Genomic DNA, 26828 nt, shown 5'->3' with positions numbered 1-26828 from the left:
TCTTTCAGTTGAAAAGGCTTAAGAGCCTAAGTTGCCCTTCATTATGAGAATACTCATGATCATTAAAGGGACGAGAGGAGGGTAGCATTAATCACGATCCAGACAGACATTTTGTTAACAGACGATGCTTTCTGCTTTTCTGTTTTGATCATTTGACGCCATTGTAATAGTTACGTCATATTTACAGTGCACGCGAACATGCGGAGAGGGCGTACAGGTCAGACGGGTCACGTGTGTAGGGGACACCACATGCGACCTTGAATTGGAGCCTCCAGCCAAACAAACCTGCAGTGGCGACACCTGTCCCGAGGCAACGGACAACAACTCCACGGAAAGCGAAACCACGGCCACAACATTTTCGTCCATGGAGGAGACGCACACTACGTTACTTGAGAAATCCAACAATAATAAATCCATAGTTCTAAATACCGGTGACGATATATTGTTAGGGTTGAGCGATGACAGCGCTTCTGAAAATATTGTGTTGGGAGAATCTACCATCAACCTAGAGACCTCTGATGCTAAGAACGACGTTATAACAGTAAGGGACAACGACGGGAGCATTAGCTTAACAAATAAACAAGGCAGCAAAGAGAAAAGTGCCTCTGATCCACAACACAAACATCGTCACCATGGCAAGCACAGTCAAAATAGCAATCCACAGGAGAAACACGGCAATCGTTATCATGGCAATAAACCTACAACTGATCAAGAAAAAGATGATGTAAAACATAGCAGCGATTTAAAAAGCAAACACAATGGCACCGCTCAAAAGGAAGGTTATATTGAGAATGAACACGAAAAACTCCACAAGAAAAAGAATTTTGAGAAGCACCACAAACAAGGTGGAGAACATGAACACCATGAGAAATATCATAGCAAACCAAAAAATAAATTTCGACATTCAAAAGCCCCAGACACACTGGTGCTAGGTGAAACTACTCCCACCGTGAACCCTCCAGTGCCTGCATACAATAAGCAAATTAAAGACGGTTTACAGAAAGTGAACAAGGAGGAGGAAGAAGATGTCAGCGACGAGACCACAGACGACGACGAAGAGGATAAAAGGGAGAACGATGAGAGTGACGGTGAAGCAGAGGAACAGAAGGGGGTCGATGCTGGAGATGAATTCGAGTGGTATGCCGGCGAGTGGAGGAAGGTAAGACCCAGTCACGAACGCAGTAAGAAAATGTGCTTTACTGTTTGCAGTTAGCGTTCTAGTTAAAAGGAACAATCCTTCCCGTAAAAACAGTTCTACTCACTATCTAAGGTCTGCGAAGGCTTTAACATGTGATAAAGTCCATCCCTCCATTTGGACAAATACCAAAAATTAACATCCAAACTGCTTTCTGTACAAAGTTGGAATTTTTATTCGTCACAAACGACAGGGGCCCTTCAAGAAATTAATTCATTTAAAACAGTTCACACTCTGCACAGAAAGCTGTTGATTTATGACATGTGGCCAAGTGGATGTATGGCCTTTTCCCATGTAAAGTCCTGGCCGGATCTCAGTTGGTGAGCAAAATCGCCTACGCGGGAAGGGTTTTGACTTAAATGATTCCTTGTGGGAGGTAAGAATCCAAGCGTCGAGATTTTCTTCATCTGCAATTAATCATCCAAAAGCCTCGAGGTGATTTTTTTTTAAATTTGGTCTAACTGCTTATACTCACATTTGTTTAAGTCAAAAATATTGTGTGCTACAGTCATAATCAGCACCCGATACTGTTATGTGACAAGCGTAGAACGAAAAAAAGAATATTAAGAAGAGTCAGCTCAGGCCCAACATCCTATTGGCCTCATATTGCTGCACAGTTGGCATGGAGAGAGAAAGGGAGAGAGAGAGAGAGAGAGAGAGAGAGAGAGAGAGAGAGAGAGAGAGAGAGAGAGACAGACAGACAGACAGACAGACAGAGAGAGAGAGAGAGGAGATAGGCATAGAGAGAGAGAGTGAAAGAGAAAGAGAGTGTGGGAGAGAGAGAGAGAAGAAGAAGAAGAAGAAAACAAGCACCACCAACAACGTGGAGTACAGCATGTGTGTGTCTGTGCAGTGTTCCAGTGAGTGTGGTGACGGGGTACAGACGCGGGCCGTGTCGTGCTTCAGGAAGACGACGGGTCAACGGGTGGACGCCGAGTTCTGCAGTATCCACACCAAGCCCTCCGCCATCCAGGAGTGTAACACCGACCCCTGTGTCGAGTGGGTCGCCTCCACCTGGGGAGAGGTCAGCTTTTCATTGCATAGTCTGATCCTAACTATGCTTTGCTTACTATATGATTCATCCTGGTGCAAGAGCTAGGTGGTTGGGTGTGCAAGGGCGCGGTATGGTCCTGTGATCCCATCATCCTTTCCTTCATACCCTGATCCATGTCATGTTCGGGGGGGCTTGAGAAAAAAGGAAGGGATATGATATCATCTACGCATCCTGAACTCGGTCAAAATGAGTTCGGCTCATTCTCTCCCTGACAGGATGCCTTGAGTTTCCTTGTCTGGCAAGGAAACCGATTTTTTTTTTACATATTTAGAGCTTTTTGTAATGTATTATTGATATAAGCAGATTCGCGATCGTCGATTATGATTTTTCATGGTGTTTTTTAATTTTTAAATTACAAAGGAATTGATATGTAAGACAGTTTCAAGCGAGCTATTTTTCGCGGCTGTATTTACTGTGCAAACAACTCTAAATATGGCAAAAGTGTCACGTGATAATCAACCGTTTGGTTTTGGCACTCACTGGAGCAGACGATTTTTTCTGTAACCAGTTGACAGTGATGAAACCATATATTACGGTCTCCTTCCGGCAGCAGTCCCAAAATTTCGACTTGTTTTGACCTTAGAACGATGTCTTTATCATAACTGTGAAGAACAGAACGGAGATCACTGTTGAAGTCGGCCAATCTGCAATCATTTTCGTCTCGCGAACACTGATCTCAAATTTAGATCATGCTCGCGAAAACCATATGGGAGATAACTCTGTATTTTTGTTTTGATAGATTCGCGTAGGACTGTAGCGTCCGGTCAGGGAGAATGAGCCGAACTCATTTTGACCTGAGTTCAGGATGATGACATCTACGGTTTTTTCCTAGCTATAGTACATGCGGAAAAGTAGCTCATTGTTGGTGAAACTCAAAAGTATTCGTCTTGAGATACTAAGTCTTTATTATCGTTTCTGCATTTTTGTTGGTGCTTTTTTTTCTGTTTGCTTCTTTGTTTTTGCCTTCATATCGAAGACATTGTACAACACGATGCTTTTGACAGATTAACTGTGTTTGAGGCTCAAGCAGAAAAAGAATGCAAAATTTGGATTAAAAGACAAGCATTTGAAAATTAGCGATTTGTCTGGTGGTCAAGCGCCTTACCACTCTTCACTACCAGGCCTCATCTCTTTAAAATATATTATATAGGCCTATACCGCTGCTGTAGTCAATTTGGCCAGGTTAACATCAACCATAAAAAAATGCCTATCACTTTCGCTAGTTTGCAGTTAGTTGGCCGATTTCAGGTTACAAACCAAAATAACAAATCCAAGCAAAAGAAAACACAATTGCTACATCTATGCACACGCTGATGACTACGTGTACATTTGCACGTGCAGTGCTCTGCGACGTGTGGCTACGCCATGCGTTTCCGCAGCGTGACGTGCCCTGACGGAGGGCAGTGTGACCGCAAGTACAAACCGCGGGATGTGGAGGTCTGCTCCTCTCTATCGCCCTGCATCGCTTGGGTCACTGGCGACTGGAGCAAGGTCTGTGTGTCTTACCTTTATTTTTGTTCCTCTCTTCTTGCCTTACCCTACCTTGTCTCTTGTTTTTGTGATATATATGTATACTGCGGCCTTTGTATGTTCTTTTATCATTATCAATCTCTCATCCAAACGTTCCCTTTTGTGTTGCATTTCCTTGCACTCACCAAAGCTCTCCCTTTCTCTTTACTCATGTGTCGTGTCACACACACACACACACACACACACACACACACACACACACGTACACACACACACACAAAAACACACACACACAAACCTCTCCCTTTCTCTTCTCTCATGTGACGTGACACACACACACACTCACACACACACACACACACACACACGTGCGCACGCACGCACGCACACACACACACGTACGCACGCTTATACTTAAACGCACTCACTCACACACACGCACGCACGCACGCACACACACACACGCGCACATACACACACACAAACACACGTGCGCACGCACGCACGCACACACACACACACGTTGGCACACACACACGCACGCATATACTTAAACGCGCTCACACGCACACACACACACACACACACACAGCTCTTTCCCTTTCCTTATGTGTATCCCGTTACGGCGTTAGTCAAGTCTCCTGTGTCCTAGCACCCTGGTCAAGCTGCTTACTCCAAACCTTGTTGACTTTGCAGTGCTCCAAGACGTGTGGCGGTGGCACCCAGCAGCGCATGGTTCAGTGTGTCAACATGACGTCAGAGCATGCGTCAGAGGCGTGTGACGGTGCCAGCAGACCCTCAGAGAGACAGTCGTGCAATGTGGATGATTGCCCCGCTACTGACGCCGGTATGTATTAATATGTCACAGTAATGGTGTCTTTGCCTAAAGGTATTCGCCAGCCTTGCTGGATCAATCTTTCACAAAACAGGAAAAGGAAAATTACAGTTGAATTGTTAACTTCAAAATGTCACATACCATTTACAGTTGATGATCCTTGAAGAGAAAAACGACGTAGTTTTATATTTAACTGCACACTACAGACACAACGTATAACTCCTGATTTTTAGTAACAAAAGGCGGTGTGTGTGTGGTTTTTTTTTTTAACTCCAATCTTCAAATGCAATTTATGATTACTGCATGATGAGCAATTTCATTTTGCACAAGTGTGTTCTTTTCTACATGCTGTGGCAAAAAATATCGACACCGACTTCGTCATTTGACCTCTTTGATCTGATGATCATAGTGCTTGTTGTATTTCAGCGTTCACGGTGAACTGCGAGTCGAACGAGATGAGCTACAAGGTGTGTCGCATGCTGAAGAAGGTGGGACTGTGTCACAAGGACTACGTGCAGGCCAAATGTTGTCGCACGTGTGCCGACCACACACGCAAGTCGCCAGCCAATCGCATCGCTGATCTCAGATGACGCTAGTGCTGCTCTATCTTCCCGGGGGAAAATGTGAGCTTGGTTCTGTGTACTGCTTCCCCCTTTTTGTGATACTGTGCTCAAGAAGATATTAAATACCAGACACATACATGTGCGATTTCTCATCATCATCTCGCAGTTACAACATCGATTTGTTGAGGAGGATTCAAAGGAATGCTGCAAAAAGGAACTTCGCTGATTCTTGACGAGGCTGGCACTATCTGCGGTCAAGCTTGTGATGCATTACTTAAAAACACGACGACCTCTGCGAGTTGTTGGATGTGACTATCTTTCACTGTGGAATGCTGTGCCGTTGGTGGTTGCTGTTTGTAACTGGACAGACGAAATGTTTCATTCTCCATCTCAATCCCTCAAACAGCACTAGCTATGCTGCCAAGCGATGCAAGCAACAGTCCAGATAAAACAACGTTCTTACTGTTTGCTTTGTGTCGGCTAGAGGATTAATTGACGAGCGATTTAGTAACAAAATGCTGTCTGTCTGTGGGCTACTTTACGAACAGTCTTTTCTCTTTTGCACAGCATCAGTCGCATGGCTATCTTGCCCCGCCAGGTTTCTATTTAAACCAGACTCGAAGGTTTGCCAGTCAGTGCCCGAGGCAGAGAAGTGAGTGATGGCAGAATTTGGAGAAGCTGACAATCAGCACAGTGACATGGAACCAAAGCCTGATCAGAGTTGTAGCGAAGACTCGCGATGGTAAAGGAGTCAGTGAAGAGACGCCACCGCGTTGACGTTCTGTGTGCTCTTGTTGATGGATTTCCTGCAGCCCAAAACGTTGACGAATCAATGCTTTGGTGGACTGATATTACTGATTAACTTTGGACTGTGTATTGATCAGCCATTGAAAAGAAACACAAACAGTTGTCTGTTGAGATTTCTGACTGGTCTTGTTGGAATTCAGACTGAGCAAGCGATATGGCGGCTTTGCTGAAAGCTTCGATATATGTATCAGCTTGTGAAACTGAAGCAACTTCTATTAGACTTCGGTGTTATTAGCAGCCTCATTTACACACTGTTAGGAGGAGTGTATAACTGCTCCGAGACACAGTTTTAAAAAACTGCACTGCATGGCGATTGTAGCCATACGATCATTACAGGAACGTGTGATACGTTTGGCGTGGAAAGGGCTATGGGACAAGGGAGACGCCTAACAACGCAGAGGGCTAAAGATGGAAAACTAATCAGGAGGAAAGAAAGCGATGTTTGTAAATGCTACCATCGACATAATATTGATGTACGATTTTTGTCCACTGTTCTATTGCAAGGTCATTTGCAATTCTCATTACTCAGCGAGAGTACACTCAGTATTTGGTCAGTAAACTTTTTTTCAGCTTGTACATTTTGACTTTTTGTCATTTTCTTTGTTTCCCTCTTTTCCAAATACTTTCCTAACGATACTTTTACTCTCTTCTGTGTTTTGTTGTGTTTTATAAAGCTTTCAAATGCGAAGACTTTGGGACAACAATTATTCTTATTGTTACTCTAACTCTGAATGGAATTTGTGGGTCGTAATGCATTGAGTCAAGTTGTAGTCTGTAAACTAGCATTATAAAAATGTATATACTTTGACACGATATCATAATAACAGTATCCACACATTAATCCTGGAGTGCTTGTTGAGTTGTATGAAGACTGGAGCGATAGGACACCAGTGTCGGTACGCAGTATATAATTATACCAGATAGGGAGAGAGAGAGAGAGAGAGAGAGAGAGAGAGAGGAGAGAGACAGAGGATGAAAGCTTGGGTGTGTGCGTGCATGGGTGTAATGTTCAATAGGGTGACAGTACTAGTGGTGTCTATCATACTGTGCTTGTCATTTACTGATTTTATGTCATGAGCATATTACACTGTTTTGCCCTTCATAAAACATTTAAAGGCAGAGTAAGCCTCCCGTAAACCATCACAGATACGGTCAGGCTTTTACACACAGTACAAACACCCTTTCATTTAAACACTCACCAATTGAGAACATCCTAGGTGCCCTCCGTAAAGAGCGAACAATTTTCAAAGAATTTATTTTTGCGTGGTTTATCTTACCCCTGAGCCATCGTGAACCCGTGTGATCCAGTTTTCCCTTTTCACAATGCAGTCGTCATAGTTAGTCATTTGAATGCGACTCGACGTGAGCTTATCTACAATATCACGTTTTTTATGCACGAAACAACGGCTGTGGTTCACAAGAACTCTAGCGATGGCTTTTGACTGTTGAGAGGAACGGCGATTTGCACTGATAAAACCGTCGTCTGCCACGACCCTTGCGTGACCCTGCTTCCGGGCTTTTCTTTTTTTTAAACTTTCACAACTTCAAATTGTTCTGATCTTGTCTTGATGAAAAACGAATTCTTTTATGATTAAAGAATGTTTGTGCAACAAGCTGTCAATTTATTATTTAGATTTTAAAAGTTAGGTCTAGCGCAAAAACGAGGCGCCATTGTTCTTCAGGGCCAAGTCCACGAAAATAAATTCTTGGAAAATGTCTCACGCTCGACAGAAAGCAGCCAGGATGTTCCCGTTCGGTGAGCGTTCAAATGGAAGTATGCTTGTACTGTATTTAGACGCTCGGGGAGCTCTGTGATGGTTTACGGGAGGCTTACTGTGCCTTTAATGCAGGTCTTGTGACGATTAAGAGCTTATACCAGCATACATGTGTCACTTTAACGTGTTCTGTGTTCTAACGAAACTAGTCTATTATGCCTGGTATATGTGGTGTTTAGAAAACTCTGAGAGTCTTTCTGTTTTTTGAAGGTCGTTCTCGGCAATAATCAGCTTGTTATAATATTGCGTCAATGCTCATTTGTAGTACAGTTAATGCATATGCCAGCCATACTGTATAGTGTTTCATTGCCAGCGGAAATACAGGTCTAGTCTGTTGACAGAAGTGGATTACCAACGACTTAACTCAGTCCTTCTGCTGAGGTTGCGTGCTGAGTTTGTGTTAGCTTTGCATATGCTTGCTTGTTTATTTAAAACTTTGTTTTGTCTGTGTTGTTTTTTCTCCAACAGAAGAAATCTGAAATGGCAAGGTCTGAAAGAAAAGGTCATGGTACTGCACTACATGCGTGTACAACTGAATGTCGGTTGATACACTCACAAAAACGGTATAGCCATTCGGCCATAGACAATGGAATGAACCCTTTCACACTGTGTGTGTGTCTGGGTCTGGGTCTGTGCGTACGTGCGTTTTGGTACCTTTTCTGCTGTTGATAGTGTGAGCATTTAGTAGCAACGTTATGGGCAGCGACGGTTTCGATGCGTAGTACTTTGACCTTTGTGGCTTTGACGTTCTCTGAGCAAGCCTGGAAAATGCTCTTTGACCACGGCCATTGTAGGCGATTACAATAACTCATGTTCATGGGTAATACTCGTCTTCCTCAGCTTAACTATGAACATCATTCTCTCGAGACGATGACTGAACCATTTTCTTTTGCTGTAACGATTGCAGTTTTGGCAATTTCTGCTGTTGCTTTCCGCGTGGTCTTCATATTGGGTGAAATAAGCGATTGATCACCAATAAACCTTGCTTAAACGTTCACGTGATAAGCCAGTCCATAGCATAACAAAAAAAGTGTGTTCAATCAATTATCTTTCATGATAGCATAGACCTATATTAGATAAATATAGGTCCCTGATGATAGTTTGCATTTTGATATTTATCTGTTTGTCTTTTACTGGCAGAAAAAGACAGAGATAAGCTCGCGTGTATGCAAAAGCCGTCTGAGGACGTGTAAACGTGTGTGTGTGTGTGTGTGTTGTCAATCCTTGAGAATCCCTCTTCCTGGTAGGATTAACTCTACATATTCTTAGAGTCGTGTTTACGCAGTTAAACATTGTTAATTACCTCATGTCACTCTGTATTGATTTTGTTTAACTTGTCTGTCATATTACAGCTGTAATGTATAGTAACTTACCACCTCTTTAATTCCTCGGCACAATACAATGTGTATGTTAGATAGCAAAGCATTTTATCTAGCTGTATTTAGTTTTTCAACTGAGTGATTCACACGGAAAGACGTGTTTAGAGTGTGTAAATATGGATATGGATGAAATAAAATTAAAAAAAGTCTAAAAACATACCAGAACGATGGTTTTGTGTGTGTGTGTCTGTGTCTGTGTCTCTCACTCTGAGTGTGTCTGTGTGTGTGTGTGTGTGTGTGTGTGTGTGTGTGTGTGTGTGTGTGTGTGTGTGTGTGTGTGTGTGTGTCGGCATGCGATCCTGGACATTTCGAAGCAGCGAACAGCGCTTTTTGTCATGGTACCCCTCAAACTTGACGCAAAACCTCCTGTTTTTTGACCGCTCATGCAATAGGAAGGTTTCCGCCAGTTATCTCTTTGAGGTTTTGGGTGCTTACAGAGTACCGTGCCCCTTGCGGGGGCATCAAACATCGAGGTCACAAGCAGGGTCAAGGGGAAGGTCGGCTGGGCGGACAGGAGACTACAATAGGAAGGTTTCCGCCAGTTATCTCTCTTTGGGGTTTTGGGTGCTTAGCGAGTACCGTGCCCCTTACGGGGGCATCAAACATCGAGGTCACAAGCAGGGTCAAGGGGAAGGTCGGCTGGGCGGACAGGAGACTATTGACATCTGCAGCAGTAGGAATGACATAACACAAGAAATACGCAAGATAGCTAAACAAAAGAACATGTTCTGGATAGATAATTGATGTTACTTTCTCCTCGTATGTAAATGTTTCCAAGTTGTGCTTATTCTGAATTTTCGTCAATTTCTTAATTGAAACCTTACGTTTTTGTCAGGTCGAATTTTGGGGTACCCTGATTAGTTCGGCGGTCACGTGATCCACGTAAAAGATATCTTTGATCCGAAAAGTGTGCCAGATAGCCAAGTTGAGGGCCTGTAATGGCACGGAAAATCTTAATGAAATAACATGAGAAAGATTTTTTTCGGAGTACGAAAATGGGTGCAATATTGTTTTGGCACAGTTTACAATGTTCGTTACAATTCGGATTTCTTTAAACTATGGCTATGCCAGTAAAAGTATGTAATTAGAAGTTACTGCGTTTATGACTAATTTCTCGGATTGTTAGCCATGATGTCGACGCACAAGGACTTCCTCCTGCACAAAAATAACCGCGGCAACAGCATCGGTAGTGCTGTCATTTAAAATGATAGTGCATGTGATCAGAAGAGCTTGTCTATATTTTTTTTTAAATGAATTCGTGTTCTTCAAACTTACAACTGGACAGAAACGTAGATGACGTTTTTGGCAGTATTTATTGCTCTCAGGACTCTTGAGATACAAGTAATTCACATGCCGTTTTGATGTGCCGGAGTTAGCTCACGGCCGACCATAACAGAGATGAGAAAAGTGTAACTTTTATATCTTTTTGCGTTAGCTGCAGGACCCCCGGACAAAGAGAAAATGAAATGGTCGCTTCTTGTTGATATTGAGCGTTTAGTTGAGGGTGTAGTTATGATGGTACTAGCTACGGAATGTGGCAGGGACGTCTCCTGGCCTTCCGTTGAGTGGTGGGCACGCCGTGTCGCAGGTGGTAGAGCAGGGAAGCCAGGTCCGGCACGACGATGAACGACAAGGTGAGCGCCACGAAGCACACGCCAACAATCGCCATGCCCCGGGACGACCCTCGCACGTCCAACGCGCTGCACTTCTTCCTGCGCATGGCGGACAGCGCTTTGACGTCAAGGCTCAGGTCGTCCTTCGTCACTTCCATCCTCTTCAACACTTGCGTCACGTTGCGCCTTCTGACGTCACACTTACAGGCACAAAGGAATGGATCCTGCTTCCGTGAGAATTTGGTAATAAAGATGAGAGGGTCTGTTTTAAACATGGTTGATGGTTGCTTGGTGGAGGTTGTGTTTGCTGTGGTCTGGGTTCGCGGTGAAGTCATGAGGTCTGTGGCCGTTGATCCTTCTCTTGAGGAATTGGTTTGCTCCGTCGTCGTTGTGACTATCGTCTTTAGCCGTGATCTTAGCAGGATATCTGTGAGGGGGAAAAGAACACGTTTTGTGAAATGTTTCTGTCAATGCAGTGCTTTTTGCTGTGGTATAGTCATTGCCCAAGGTAAGGATTGTATGATCTCGCCCATATTTTCCCCATGCGATTTGAACACGGTAATGCACAGCAAAGTTGTCGCAACGCCTGCACATAGCCAATCACACACACACACACGCATATACACACACACACACACACACACACACACACCGCCATTTGCAACCACACTAAGAGGAAAGCTTACACATTAATCCTTCAATTAAGAGATCCATCCATTCATCCATCCACCTATCCATCCATTTATCCATCTATCCATCCATGAAAATAGGAAATACCATTCGAATCGCACTGCGGTACAACCGGCAGGTCGTGTTGTGTGTCTCTTGGTGGTACGTTGAATTCTGAACTGTTCACAAAGAATACTGGAAAAGAGAAGACAAAAACGGACGTACAGATCACGAACGACGTGCCCGGGCAAGTGCAAGTTCACATCAACAAAGACATTCATAAGAACACAATGAATGTGTTCATAGGCTGTAGTTATTACATGTGACTTAAATCTCTCTCTCTCTCTCTCTCTCTCTCTCTCTCTCTCTCTCTCTCTCTCTCTCTCTCTCTCTCTCTCTCTCTCTCTCTCTCTCTCTCTCTCTCTCAAAAGTCTGGCAGTCCTTCTCTTTCTCTTGTACACTTATGACCTTTCCCTCAGAAGTATTGATGAATGTGAACTCTTTGCAGATGATAAGACCAATACAATCTTGTAACGCAATATTAGACAAATTGTATTAGTCTCATACGTTTCTTTTTACTCTCCCTATACTAGATGCATGACGTTTTTCTTCAACATTAGTGTGACTTACGTTGGAAGCAAGTCCTGAAGTAGTAGTCTGAGGGATGGTGCGTGATGCCACAGTTTGGCTGCGTGGCCTGGTAGTGCAGCACGCACCCTGATGACGTCATGGTGAACCCCCAGCACGGGAGGTCGTCAATGTGCGTGTTCTCGCACATCTGGAGACAGTGGGGGGCGGAGATGTTGCGAATGGTGTGGCGCTTGGTGGCCGTGATGTAGAGCGTGCAGCTCGGCATGGTCTGGTTGTAGCGACACATCTCTGGCGGAACAGTATTTAGGAGTAAGAGAGGAGTGCAGTAGAACCCCCTGTTAAGACCCCCCACCCCCCACCCCCCGCCCCCTGCCCCCGCATTCCCTTATTTAAGACCTCCCTTTTGAGACCTTGCTTTCTCAGACTGTCTGTTCATAACCTGTGTAATTGTACCCTTATTTCAAAACTCCCTCCTTTTTAGGAACTATACAATTTTCCCAGATTTTGGGGGGCTTTATTAAACGAACATAATCATCCCCTTGTGTCAGAAAGTCACTGCAGTCGGGCCTCCCTTAAAACAATGCGAGAAAATTATGTCTTAAAAAGGAAGGAGTCGTAAAATGGGGTTCCACTTAAGTTTTTCTAATAGAATGGGCTGATTATGTTAGTTCTACTTCAACGTATGCAGTCACTAAGCCTCACATTCCCACCACAAAACGTGCATTTTTAGAGCAAAGAACATAAAACGCCATCAGCCGAATCTTTTTTAATATCTATTTGGGCAACAAAATTTACCGTTGACTAAAGTCCGAGCTGCCCGTCACAGTTTGCCCTTTAAAGTGCTATCACAAAATCAACGTTCTCTTTCGTAAACCGCAATGCAATGTTGTTAAAATATATCGCACCCACGCTTGATCTTAATGAAAGAACTGAAATAGTCAAAAACAAGAAACGGTTATCTATTGAACATTCATTGATAAGATAAACAGCTGACTCCTGAGTCTCGCATCATATCAGTACATTGACCTGCAACTGGCATATTGCTTGATGAAAAAAGTTGCTTGTTCCAACAGAATACTCGCCACTCTCTCTTGCGGTATAGGAGACTGGTTTTGCATACCTCTTATTCTCGTTCATGAATTTTGCTGTCTTCAGTTGCGAGGGATTCATTCACATCGTGGTTTCGAATTCGTTATCATTAAAGGAAAAGTCCAAGGTTTTTAAATATGCCCAAAAACTTGAAAATCGAATGCCAAATGTTACAAACATCTCTGGAAAAATATTTTAAAAATTGAAAAAAAATTGTTGTTGTAGTTGAAGATTTAGTGTTGCGGGGCTAACCAAGACAAGTCGCCTGGGGTCAAGTAGTGGTCACGTGGTTTTCGGTGCACTGTGACGTCGGTGCACTGTGACGTCACAAGTTATTGTGTTGATTCTACCACTAGTACCAGCTTGATTTTCACACAGAAAAGTCACCACTGTATGCCCGAAAAGAATGCCTCGGTGGAGAGCAGCCGCAAACTGCAACAACTCGTCAATGTCCCCAGGCATTTCATAGCACACTTTCCCTCATAAAACTCTGAGTCTCTTGTGGAAATGGAAGAGATGTGTGCAGCACAAGCGTGCAGATTTCAAAGTGTCGGGCACTTTCTGGACACAGATTTCGCCATTTTTCTGCAGCACAAAAGTTGGCGTTTCATCCCTGAAACAAATGTTTCTGACCCCTGGCAGTGTCTTTCCTTCATAAAAGTCCGGAGAGGGCAGTATTACGACGAGCCATCGAAACTCCGAGGCGTCAGGCGACATACGAACAGCGGATTATCTCACAAGAAGAAATGCGTTGAAGGTCAGAGTACATGCTTTTATTTTCATGCATACGTAAACATTGTTTTGCTGCGCAGCGAATACAAATTGGTGCAGAACAGTGTGTCTGGGTCCAGCTGATATTCGCTGGAGTACAGATGCGCCACAGGCTAGATCTACAGAGTTACAACTTACAGAACGGTCTGAGCTGAGCTAAGAGTAAGAGTAAAAAGTAGTCAGGGTTGTGGACACGTAAGACAATGCGTGTGTCACGTTATCTATTCTATTCAGTCGCAAACTATCCCCTGATATCAATTCATGAAATTGGCAACGTTTGCTGGAATCATGGTTTAATGCTATTTTTACCAGATCTAAACTTTTGGTGGATGTGCAACCGGTAAGGTAAACAGACACCTGCATGCTAGAGACAAGAAGATTACGAATTGTGCAGGGAATTAATCTTTCTGCATTGACTGAGAGACGCAAAACCAGTCTAATTGCTACAACATGGATACACATCCAGACGACTTCCAGAGGGTGTCTAAATGTTCAGTGTACTGTATAGATCAGAAGCATACTTTCGAATTGATTTATACTCACACTCATTTTCTCTCTTCTTTTACTTCCAGACCTTTCATCATCACTCACGGCCACTGGTCAGAACAGGTCACTAGACACTGACACCGTGACCCTTCCAGATTTCCCGGTTCTCCGTGATCACAACGCAACTGTTGACCAGTCCTGTTCCTACCGTCCAGAATCACCACAGGAGAAAACCAACGTGCCATTCATCGTAAGATTTTTGTTTTGTTTTGAAAATTAGTGCCTTATTCTAGCTTTGCAAAAAAACGAGAAAGTGTCTTTGACAGATACCATCCAAATACTACATTATGAAAACAAGTACAAGTTCATTTCTACTCATATTAATCGTTTATGCTTTCTGTGCTGAGCGACATATGGATTGAATTTCTTTTGTAACTCACCTCCCGTCAACCTGCAAAACTATATCTGTCGAAGTAGTTTCAAATAAAGTTAGTATGCTTCCGAATAAAAAATATAAAAAAAGGGTATTTTCTGAAATTTTTAATTATAGACCAAAACAAAACATTCACGAGTATGTTGTTGACCTGATGGTCTTTATGGTAGACAGCAAGAGTTGCATGTTCAAGAAGTTTAAGCAGTACATTTGAAAGAGCAAGGTAATTTAAGGTGGTATAATTTTAATGGTAGGTTCCACTGTATAAAGGCGACATGGAGGGTATCTTTGACGGACTCATTCAACATTCATACCCATGCACATCACCTCAAACACATAAGCTTTGTTCTTGAGTCAAATTTATTGGCTTCATAAATATTGTGAATTTGTGTCCGTTTGCAGATTGGCTTATCTATGAATTTTTTCGAAAATATCTTGCGATCTACGTACGCATAATGTAACACGTGAAGAAGAACATGAAAAGTTCGTCAAAAGGAATCTAATTTGCATTTCAACCCATTTGCCTTCCTTATTGTTAATTTTTTCTTCATAAAGACTACTTGAAATAAACAAAATGTTTAACCATTTCAAGGCCTCTGAACACGTTTAAAAAAAATGCAGGTCTTTGCTCACTATATCAGATCTGCCAAGGCTCAGTTTACACAGGAAAAATCATCTGTCGACTTGAACACATACCAATAATCAACAGCCTCACTGCTTCTTGGAGCTGGATTTTGTGTGTGGAATGAATTACACATGTGGCGTTTTAGAATATAATTCATAGAAGATGTACATTCGTGCAGAAAGGCTTTAATTTAATAATTAGGTCTTCGTGATGTTCTCTTAAAATAACTAACATGTGTTCCCTTTACCGGGCCTCTGAACCAGTTTTGTGAATATGCAGGTTAAACTCGTGCTTTTTCTGTGTTATCAGTGTATTTCTCATCCAGGCATGGATGCGTCCTCTTAAATGGACAGCCCTTCCCGTGTAAACGATTGAGTTCAAAATCTCAAATCTTACCAGGCTTTTACATGGGATATGGCCATCCTTCCGTTTTGAAAAATACCAGAACTGAACACTCTGTATGGGTACTCTCTTTGGGAATGTAGAATTTTATGAATTAATTTCTTTAACGCCACACGTGTAAAACATTCCCTAAAAAAATCCCGGCAGCTCCAAAAACCAGTCAGGATGTTTATTCCTGGTATATGTTCAAGTCAAGAGATTTTTTTTCTGTAAAAGTCTTCGCAGATCTGTGTAGTGAGCAATCCTGTTTTGAAAAAGGACGTGCCTTTAAGCCTGTATAGACGGTTTGATTGTTGAGATACCTGGTGGCAATGACCGCACGGGTGGCAAGAGGTAGTAATGCACAGATGACAACAAACCGACCTGCATATAAAAAAAAAGTTAGGAGGCCTTGATATGGCCAATGGGGAAACATTTTGTTAATTTTCAGAATCTTTATGAAGAAATAATGAACGAGAAGAAAGTCTGGCCTTGAAGTAAATGCAAATTAAACTATGTATACTTTTGACAAACTTTTTCTGTTCTTATTCACATGTTAAAATGTGTGCAGAGATCGTTAGTTACTTCCAAACAACCATGTTTCAGGCAACAGGCAAACGGACAATACTGGACACAGGCTATGCTGACCGGCTCATGGACTGACTACCTGATGCAGGAGTAGACCAACAGTGGAAAAAGTCTGGAACAAAATGTTGCAGAATGTGAACCATGTACCGGACCACGTGACAACCCAGTATCATCTTCAAACCATGCAGGAATCTGTTCAACACAGTCACACGATTTGTAAAAGTATATTTCAGCCTTCTGTAGCTCAGGGAGTTTGAACCCCACTCTTCATCCGTTTGGGAAAGTATTTCTGATTGTTTTGACTGCACAGGTTGGTAATGGTACTCTGATGCTTCTGCCGAGAAACCCCACTCGCTAGCGCACCAGCTGCCTGTTATGGGTAAGCGACGTGCCTGTATTTCCTGCAAAGCAAGACAGAATAAAACAGCAGCTTAGTTTGAGCTTTTAAGACATTCGTACCAGAGAAAACGTGTACGTGTTTGTTTGGAGAGGATGGATAGAATCATAAGACACGCTGTGTCTATGTGACGTAGAGCAGGTTTTCAAATTCATGCTGAAGCACTGTGTGATCGCTATTTTTTGGGGCATATATCTTACCTTGATTTCAGATAGACTGGGAACCGAAATGAGGATGTTTACATGAATAAACTATGCTGATATGTATGTGTTTAGAAATAAAGAATAGTTTTAATGATATATGATGGTGGTTTTTTTTTAACCCAATGTGATATTTTTGTCTTTGAAAACAAATTGTACACTCTGTTGTCAATTTTACTTTCAGATAAATAAATCTATCATAATGGAAATCATCTGTTTGTGTTGTGTTACTTACCCATTTTGATCAATGTTGAGTCGTCCATATTCCTGTGTGTACGCATAGTATGCAGTTTGAAGGTAGTAGATGTCCGAGCAAACATAGGAGGATGTGCTGTTAGGCTGTCTATCTCCTCATCCAGGTTTTCCAGATATTTGAATTTCGTTCCCTCTTGGAGTTTCTGCACTGACACCTGATAAGCAAAATACACGTATCACTCTGTGATCATGGCAACATGTATCATCTGTATGCCCCGTTCAAAAATTACCTTGAGATTCTAAGGTATACACAGAAATTGCACTGGATCACAAAAACAACACGAACAGTAGTACATGTAATGTATATATATTCAGTTTAAAAATTCATGCAATGAGAGTCAATAACCCGATTTAACCCCAGGTAGATTCAGGGTCCCACTGACTGAATCTCATATGGTTGCTTTTCGGCACACACCACACATTTTTAATGGGACTGTGAGGTTTTGTTAATACAGTAAAATAATATAGTAGCAACGTACTGTCTGTTCGTGACGTTTGAGAATACCGATCTATGCACTAACGCATTGTCTTTTTGTAGTGTGACTGTCCGACATTGCGTACTCCTAAAAATCAATGATCAAAAAGTTTGAACTGCTGTAATCGTGTTTCAGCATATGTCTGACAGTGCTTATTTGCTTCCAAAACGGCTTGCGATATCACTAGCCATCAGCGTTTCGCCACTGCTCAGAAAATCTTATGATTTCAGATCTAGTTTGAGATCGGAAATCACGTGTGCTCGTTTAAAAAACTAAATTCATTTATTACTTCCCTTTGACCGTTTCGCAAGAAAAATGTCAGGATCACTATTAGTATTAGCACATGAAAGCAGACTGCAGCCCACCGCCATTTCAAAAAAGTTTCACTGTTTTAATAGTGGTGTCGATGTCATGTAGTGTCTTACTGTCGCAAATAAAAATACCAGGATAATTGCAGTTTTGTCCGCAAGAAACAGACTTTGCGCAATGTTAACTTGCTGTCTACATGTTTTGTTGTGTGACTGAAAAATTACTCAGAATTCCAAGAGAAAATAAGGATAGTCGCGTGTGAACATCACTGTGGAAACATTTATTCTAAACTGGGCAGTTCAAGGACGAAATCCTTGATTAAAGATAGGAAAATAAACAACACCAGATGCCTGAAATAATAGCATAAATCAATGATCTTTACATGCTTACAGATCTGTGGAAGCACATCAACTGATCTGTGAAAAACACACCTGACTTAGATCTAGCATGCAAGAGGTAGCGACTACGGACTAGTAGTGTGTCAACATCACAACAAAGAGAATCACATACCATTTCGTATTGCCGCTTATGCTGGCTCTGTTTCAAGCAGTTCCTTGTGGCCTCGCCAGCATTTTGACGACGAAGAGGCTCAAACGGGCACGCTAAAACCTCAGGCTGGCTGAAAACCGGTCCGTATTCCACTTGTCTTCCTCATTGCTTGAGCCGGCCATGTTTGTTGTTCAAGGCTCGTGACGTAGCAAACGTATGTGCACAAGGTCATGAGCCAAGACTGCGCGCGCGATGGAACGATTCAGAACAACCAAAAAACGAGTCAAAGTATACTTTTTGGATTTCTGTGTTCATTTTTACACACGCATTTGTGGTTGATGAATTAAGAGGGTCAACATATCAAAAGTGACCCTAAACCTTGGACTTTTCCTTTAAGTTGTACGTTAATTCTTTGATGCGTAGTTCGCATTCAAAATAAAGATAATATAGGGAGAAGTGAATTGTTTTAAATGCAGAAGAAATACGACGTGAGTGTACTCACGCTCCCTTCTCTGACACAGATACTGGTGCTTGGCACTGCACTTGTCTGTTCTCCATTTTAGGTTGGTGTTGGCAGCGTATACGCAGAACTGTCCAGCGCTGTCACCAGGGAAGTCCTGGTCCCAGAACATCCACAGGGGGTGCACAGCCTGGCAGCGGTCCACCCATCGGTACTCTCCCATCGAGCTCGTCTGATTCCGTGTATTCTCGTCGTACAGACCGATCCAGAAGTGTCTGTCTCTGACAAAGTGTCGGGAGGAAGGCAAGAGAGTGAAAACAGCAACAGAGAAAACAAGTCATGTAAAGCGATATCAAGACATAAATCATTCTGTCGGCCCGAGACGGAAAAGTAAAACAAAATGTGAACCTAATTTGCATAAACAAACCTTCGTCATTTTTTTTTGCACATTTGTAAAACAAACTTTACGTGTTTTTATATTTTTCGATTCAGGAAAAAAAACTTTAAACCAGATTGAGTGCTAACGTCAGAGACAGGCAGACAGACAGAGAGACAGTCAGATAGACAAACAGACACACAGAGAGACAGACACACAGACACACACACAGACAGACAGACAGAAAGAGAGAGAGAGAGAATTGAATTGAATTGAATGAGTGAATTGAATTGAATTGAATTGAATTGAACTTTATTTTACAAGGATTAAGATTTAAAGCTATGCTATGAGAGAGAGAGAGAGAGAGAGAGAGAGAGAGAGAGAGAGAGAGATAGAGAGAGGAGCGATTGATTGATTGATTGATTGATTGATTGATTGATTGATTGATTGATTGATTGATTGATTGATTGATTGATTGATTGATTAGTAACATCGGCTTTTTGGAAAAGCCCAATGGCCGAGTGTATCACTGCGTGTCGACTGCATGCAATGGTGGTTATATCTACTTCTAATTAATGCACTTCTTATATGAACATTTTCCTCCGAAAGCGGCGTATGGCTGCCTTAATGGCGGGGTAAAATACGGCCATGCACGTAAAATTCCACTCGTGCAAAAACACGAGTGTACGTGGGAGTTTCAGCCCACGAACGCAGAAGAAGTAGAAGAAGAAGATATGAACATTTAGGCACATTAAACAGACAGACAGGCAGATAGACAAAGAAGCTGACAAGCACGGAAATGTAATACAAAATGGGGATGCTTGATTATGCACATAAAAACAACTGACATAATAATACACTCATACAATCAATTTCAAAAAGCAAGATGGTTGAAAATGAAAACTAAATACAGAAAGTTCAATTATGAAGTTAAAGGTTTAATAATAATACAAGATAAATACATAGGATAGAGCTTTTACTTCTCGACACAATCCTTTTCTTCCAACCAGTCATCAATTAATACATGTATGCCTTAGATCAGAAGTGTTTTGAGGACCAAACAAGTCAGACAATCACAGAGAGAAAGAAAAACTGACAAACAGACCGACAGACAGACCGACAGATAGTCAGACAGACAGACATAGATGTACTTACGCATACTTCTGGAAGTGTCTGCGGAAGCTGCTGGAGAAAAGGAAGGCGAAGGCATGTAAGTCGATGGTGGCCAAGGTCATGTCCACACTGTCACACGCCGCACGTGCACTGTTCCAGTCCTTGCCATCCCGCTCCATCATCGCCGTGAACTTCTTGGGGGTCACCAGGCCTTCTGGCACCGTCAGAGCAAGCAAAACAAGGTTCAAAGCCATCTGGCATCGTCATAGCAAGCAAAACAAAGTTCCAACCCATCCGGCATCGTCATAGCAAGCAAAACAAGGTTCCAAGCCATCTGGCATCGTCAAACCAAGCAAAACAAGGGTCAAAGCCATCTGGCATCGTCATAGCAAGCAAAACAAGGAGCAAAGCCATCTGGCATCATCATAGCAAGCAAAACAAGGATCAAAGCCATCTGGCATCGTCATAGCAAGCAAAACAAGGATCAAAGTCATCTGGCATAATCGTAGCAAGCAAAACAAGGATCAAAGTCATCTGGCATATCATAGCAAGCAAAACAAGGATCAAAGCCATCTGGCATCGTCATAGCAAACAAAACAAGGGTCAAAGTCATTTGGCATCGTCATAGCAAGCAAAACAAGGGTCAAAGCCATCTGGCATCGTCATAGCAAACAAACAAGGGTCAAAGCCATCTGGCATCGTCATAGCAAGCAAAACAAGGGTCAAAGCCATCTGGCATCGTCATAGCAAGCAAAACAAGATTCCAAGCCATCTGGCATCGTCAAAGCAAGCAAAACAAGGGTCAAAGCCACACAGGGTGTCCCAGAATAGGGGAAAGGCCCTAATTACTGGACGGGCGCCTAATAACGGACACGCGATATCTCAGAAATAGGAGGTCACAACAATTTTTGTTTTGCGCGAAACGATTCAGTGATATCCCCTTACACTTCGCACCAAAATAACATGGCGACTGAACGCACGCATTCTGAACGGTAAGTGGTTTTCTGTTTTTCGCACTCTCACTGTAATTTTAGACATTTGTAAACTAAGTGCAGCAAGAAGTTACGACTTTCTAAGATGAATTGATTGGTTGAAGTAGATAGTACATACACTCTATTAGTAAATACCATGCAATACGACATATATACTCAATGAACGCATTTTTCAACAGCTGCATTGTAACTCCAACTAGTGGGGTTTTCCAAATACCGTCCACCATGTGTGCCCAGATAACGGACTATGTAATATGTGTAATATGTAATAAATATGTGTGTGTGTGTGTGTGTGTGTGTGTGTGTGTGTGTGTGTGTGTGTGTGTGTGTGTGTGTTTGTGTGTGTGTGTGTGTCTGTGTGTGTGTGTGTGTGTGTGTAGTTGAACGTGCGGTTAATTCGCTTGACTAAAAATAACGCATAACCCTCTCTCAAGAAAAAGATACATATCTTCATAAAAACTTGCTTTTTGACTGACAAAAGTTGCAAAAACCAACATAATAATTAAATGTAAAAATACATGAACGTTCACGAAAAAGAAAACGGTTGCAATTGTTAATTAAAACATGGTTTCTGCAACTTTTGTTACTCTATTAAGCAGCGAATTTCGTGTCCGGATTTTGGTGACCCCCTGTCCGGATTTAGGCAGTAGGTTTCCCAAAACCGGACAATTTGCCGAAAAATTCAAACCTTAATAACTTTTAAAGTATAACAGATTTTTTCATTTTTTTCAACATGAAGATAAAGGTAGGTTAGATCTACAATAATCCGTTTTCAAAATTGCGCTATGTTATATACTTTGTGAGAAAAATGGGTTTAACCTTAAGTGTCCGTTAATTGGGGCCTTTCCCCTACTTGCAACCCATGTTAGTGCTAATATCTCTGCCAATATTTTAATGCTATTTTTCTTATTTTTTAGATTTTCAAAGAGGAGACCATAACAACGAATAATTAGCAATCAGACAAATTTAAAATGCCTTGGACAAAAGAGCAAAAAGTATTTTGCGTCACTACTTATTTGGAGACGAAATCATTCAAAACGGTGCAAGCCAAATATCGCAGGAAGTTCCACTTCAACAATTATCCCCAGAAAAGCCAAATTTATCGTTGGGTTCACAAATTTAAAGCCACAGGATCAGTCAACAACATCAACAAGAAGGCAGAAACACCCAAATCTGGCAGGAAGCTGACTGTAAGATCTCCTGACAGTGTGAATGCGGTGAGAGATTCTGTCGGAAGGAGTCCGAAAATGTCCATCCGAATACGAAGCCAAGAGCTGGGTATTTCACGTTCATCAATGCAAAGAATCTTGATCAAGGATCTTCATCTTTACCCATACAGGATCCAGATCAAGCATAAACTCATCACCCAGAACATTCGTGCCATCAGGAAGGAAGAGTGTGTCAAGGTGATTGACAACTTTGCTCGTCGGCTTCAAGTGTGTCTGCAGCGAAACGGCGGTCATTTGGAACATGTGCTCTGAAAAATGTATCCTGCAAGTAAGAGACCTCAAATCTTCAGTTTTCTAATTGTTATCATCTCAGCTTCCAGAAAATGTAATATTTTTTGGAGTTGCTGGCCTGTGTAATAAACTATTTGTATGTATTTGGGTTGCAAGTATTCTGGGACACCCTGTATATATGGCCTCGTCAAAGCAAGCAAAACAAGGGTCAAAGCCATCTGGCACCATCAACACAAACAAATCGGGGTAGCTTACATTCGCCCCAAGTCCCGCCAGTGCGACTATAGACATGATTTCCAAAAAGAGTGACGGTAAGAGTCCTTGTCTGAACGAAATATTCCTGATGATTCTCTACTGGCAGCGGAACCAGCCAATACCGCAAAGGTCGATATCAAATATTTCAGAACTATGATTTTGTATTTTGCAGATAGCAAAGAACTTCGTAAAGAGTTTAAGTGAGCGTTGTTTTTGTGAGAGAAATATCTAAGAATGTTGTTCCTGAATTTCGAGTCACAAAATGTATCTGAACTAAATCGCCTGACATCTATTCTGAATAATAAAACTTACCATAAATATAAAACTCCATATGGCGAAGGTAACAAAACTATCATAGTTTAGTTTTGAAGGTCACAGTTTTGCCTGTGCAAAGTTATGTTTTAAACATCGCTTCCCTCTGCCATGATGTCCGCTGACGCCACAGTCCCTTCCGGCCAAAACCTCAGTGACAACATGTGTAACACAATGATCTGAACGCAGAGTCTGGCAACGTTGACCGGAGATGTCCGATATTTCATACTGGTTTTTGTTGTGGTTTTGTTTTTGTTTTGTTTCCTTTAAATACCGAATAAGAAAACTATTATCAAATTCAAGGTTAACCACAACAATAACAAAAGGGGGGGGGGGGACACACACAGGGGACAAAGCATGCATACTGACCTGCAAGAGGTGTTTGTGAAACGTGCAGCAGGTAGTAGAGAAAGCACGCTGTGCCAAACTTGACCCCCAAGGAGAACACCTGCATCTGTCCACTGAACACAAAGCTCAACATAATTATGCTCGTTTCTGGAGCGGCCCAAGACACGGTACAGCGCTCTTGATACAGCCAGATTGGAAGTCTGTCGCTGACTGCAAGTTGTGGCACCTGTTGTCTGCCTATCGTGTGACAGGGCGATATTTGTGGAACCTGTAGAGTGCCTTCTGTACGACCGCGAGAGTTGTTTTGCTGGCAGCGAGATGGATCATCACATGACCGCCTGCTGACAGCTACAGGGCAGCAATCTTGCGCAATATAACTGGGGGAGGGGGGATCCAATTAAATGTGCGTCCAAGGTTTCATTAATTTGGCTTCGGCCAGTTGCAATCTTCACGGGGAAAATCCCCGGACGCATCAAATAAATCAACCCGCTACCCACCTCTGGCATAACATAACATCCTATTCACTTGGCCAAGATGATTTGACGCAAGATGATGTACGAATCACAGACACGGAGGTAAAGGACACATATAGAATAGAAACGGCACCCTTAAATGTGACTGATCTGGCACAAGCATCTAGGGGTACTGAAGCGTTGCATACAGCGGGTGCCCGTGCTCTTTCTAGTGTACAAAAAGGGAAACGTCTCGAATGGTGCATAAAAATCCTCTCCGAGTGTCACTAAAGAGAAAGTAAGGCTTATAGGAAGGTTGTCACAGACGATGGGGTCTATCAATCTGACCCCGGCCGGGCCACACATCGATCAGCCGTTTGGATGATCCTAAACGGCTCCACCCCTATCAACTATTGACGATCTTGGAACTTTGGCAAGAAGAAGTGGTCCCATTTTTTTTTTTTTTTTTTTTTTTAATTGAGGACATATCGTCACTCCCAGTTCTACTTCAGTAATCTACCCCCGCATAGGTGACCACACTGATTGCATCAGTTTCACTTTGTGAACACACACTGCAAACGCATTGTAAGTCAAAAACATCCAACCCCACGGTATTTATTGCTACATGTACTCAAAATGTGAAATCAAAAACCTTACATACATGTACGTATGTGAATGAATGCAAATGCGCTAGTACGCTGTCATACAGGAATCAAACACAACTCCAAATGTAAGTTCCCTCCACTGTATTAATCAGTTATGACAGCATACACACACATACACACAATCATGAACATAAAGGTTAGATACTCAAAAAATCCGGTACTCACAGTTTTGTAGCAAAAACAACTAGAGATGACAATCTCGTACAATTGCGCTATCAAAACTCTCTACTCTTCAATCAGGTAAAGAAATACAACCAGTCCGTGACCTCATAGGCGCACGATATCTATTTTAAGTGTAACGACTCACGGCTCTTGTATAGTCAAAAATCACCGTCTACTCTGTCTACTAAATATTCTGTATCTCTTAAGTAATCAAGTTCTTGTAGACATATTTTAATTCTGGTCCTACACAGAATCACACAGCTTCTATAGCCGTACACTAGGAAATGTATTTACTACTAAATCCTTTTACTGGCGACCTCGGTCTACGCAGTAACTATCGCCCAGTGACCTCTAGGGTCCAACTATACGGACACAAAATAACCGTGCTCTAGCGTCTATAAATCCCGTCGAATCTCCGCTAGGCGAGCCAATAGGTAAGATAATTACGGCGACTTCTCAGATCCTTGGTGCTGTCATCTGGTCACTACCTTCCTGTCTGACCGGTTATACGACGCACTGCACAACATAAATAGCGGACATCTTGTCTTAGATATCTGTCTGCTATGTTTAAAGTTACAGTGTTAGTCGATTCAACAGTTATGCGATAAACATTAACGATACTCAAATGCTTATTCCATTTACCTGTTAAGTGCTCTACTCGGGCTTCCTTTCTCCCGGTCGATTCCCGTGACAACCCCTCCCTGTCGCTGGACAGTGGTTAAGTGTAACTATACTTTCGTTGCGATGAACAAAGTCAACTCTCTCCGTCGGCCAGTGAGTTGAACTGATTCACAGAACGTGCCATACACTTCTCTACGTCACGCTACCATCTCTGGTTAGCGCTCTAAAAGCGTGGAGGCTATCACTATAAACTTTGCCTGTCAATGTTATTCGTGATTTCGGCCTTCACAACGTATTTGCTTGAATATCAGTACAAAGTATGATATTCAGTGAAAACGGAACCGTTTTCCACAGCACCGGTCAGCCCGCAATTCCTGTTTTTTTGCACAGTTTTTTTTTCCCCAAGATACCAAAACACTGAAGTGCGCAAACTGCAAGACTGAACAGCATGTCACGTATTCCAATTTGCAATTTAGCTGATCTGATCAGTATAGTAGGAGTGCATATCACTTTCACTACGTATCATCAGTTTTTGCAACGTCAGTGTCACTGCTGTGCATTACGTGTCCGTTGCGACACATGCCGCTATCACCGTATGTAATTATTGTTGATTATTATTGCCACATATCAGGATGACAGTGTGTGCTCCAATTACACGCCGCGACAAAGATTCGGGGTCCTCGCTGGCTCAGGGGTTCTGCATACAAGAACCGTCTTGATGAAATCAGGGTATTTTAGTACAGAATGCGCCATGTGGATTTATTCAGTCGGAATTTTTTTCAAATTCTTAAAAGTGCCTTCGATCAGATTCATTTTAACAGCAGGCAAATAACTAAAATCTGCAACGGCAATGTGTATCCCCGTATGTACCCAATAAACATGCCAGAACTGGGCCACTGCTGGCTTTTTGCTGGCAAGTTTGGTAAAGCTGGCCATAAAAAAACCAACACTGGGCCAATTATGGTTTGCCAACAAAGGCCCAGTTATGGCTTGCCATCACTGGCCCATCTCTGGCATTCCAGTAATATTGTCGGCCAGTAAAATGCCTTAATTGGCCCACTGTTGGCACGCCATTGATGGCCCAGTGCTTGTTTGCCAGCATTGGGCCATAGGTGGCGATTTGCTGGCAATTATAGGTGGGTTTTTGCTGGCACGCCAGCAG

The 26828-nt window shown here is 42.4% G+C and overlaps 2 protein-coding genes and 1 long non-coding RNA gene across 10 annotated transcripts in view; 1 reads left to right on the top strand and 2 right to left on the bottom strand.

The window, feature by feature from the left end:
- Positions 1-9237, top strand: part of LOC138976152 (A disintegrin and metalloproteinase with thrombospondin motifs 6-like) — a 141248-nt gene extending 132011 nt beyond the window's left edge. For all 4 annotated transcript variants that reach the window (XM_070349011.1, XM_070349003.1, XM_070348997.1 and 1 more), the window contains 5 exons: positions 188-1159; positions 2049-2219; positions 3591-3740; positions 4416-4566; positions 4981-9237. In XM_070349011.1, the coding sequence (XP_070205112.1) occupies positions 188-1159; positions 2049-2219; positions 3591-3740; positions 4416-4566; positions 4981-5144 (1608 nt within the window). In that variant the 3' untranslated portion in view covers positions 5145-9237. The remainder of the gene's footprint in view (positions 1-187; positions 1160-2048; positions 2220-3590; positions 3741-4415; positions 4567-4980) is intronic.
- A 1135-nt stretch (positions 9238-10372) lies between these two features.
- On the bottom strand, positions 10373-26338 carry LOC138976118 (uncharacterized). 5 transcript variants are annotated; one of them, XM_070348968.1, is made up of 8 exons: positions 25688-26337; positions 25049-25561; positions 23788-23879; positions 20442-20613; positions 18953-19191; positions 11991-12239; positions 11469-11555; positions 10373-11118 (listed from the first exon to the last, which is right to left on the bottom strand). In XM_070348968.1, the coding sequence occupies exons 3-8, from the start codon at positions 23870-23872 to the stop codon at positions 10604-10606; spliced, it is 1347 nt and encodes a 448-aa protein (XP_070205069.1). In that variant the 5' UTR covers positions 23873-23879; positions 25049-25561; positions 25688-26337; the 3' UTR covers positions 10373-10603. The 5 variants fall into 5 exon arrangements, with proteins under 5 accessions (XP_070205069.1, XP_070205060.1, XP_070205051.1 ...); XM_070348959.1 differs by having other exon boundaries at positions 25049-26338; XM_070348950.1 differs by lacking the exons at positions 25049-25561; positions 25688-26337 and having other exon boundaries at positions 20448-20613; positions 23788-24491.
- Positions 16636-18628, bottom strand: LOC138976112 (uncharacterized). The gene is made up of 3 exons (XR_011458878.1): positions 18472-18628; positions 17157-17331; positions 16636-16725 (listed from the first exon to the last, which is right to left on the bottom strand). It is a non-coding gene; the product is annotated as an uncharacterized lncRNA (long non-coding RNA).
- Positions 26339-26828: the final 490 nt, after the last annotated feature.

Source organism: Littorina saxatilis, linkage group LG1 (genome assembly GCF_037325665.1).
Source record: "Littorina saxatilis isolate snail1 linkage group LG1, US_GU_Lsax_2.0, whole genome shotgun sequence".
NCBI classification, from domain to species: Eukaryota; Metazoa; Mollusca; class Gastropoda; order Littorinimorpha; family Littorinidae; genus Littorina; species Littorina saxatilis.
Note: the sequence above shows the minus strand (reverse complement) of the source record. Positions and strands in the feature narration are given on the sequence as shown.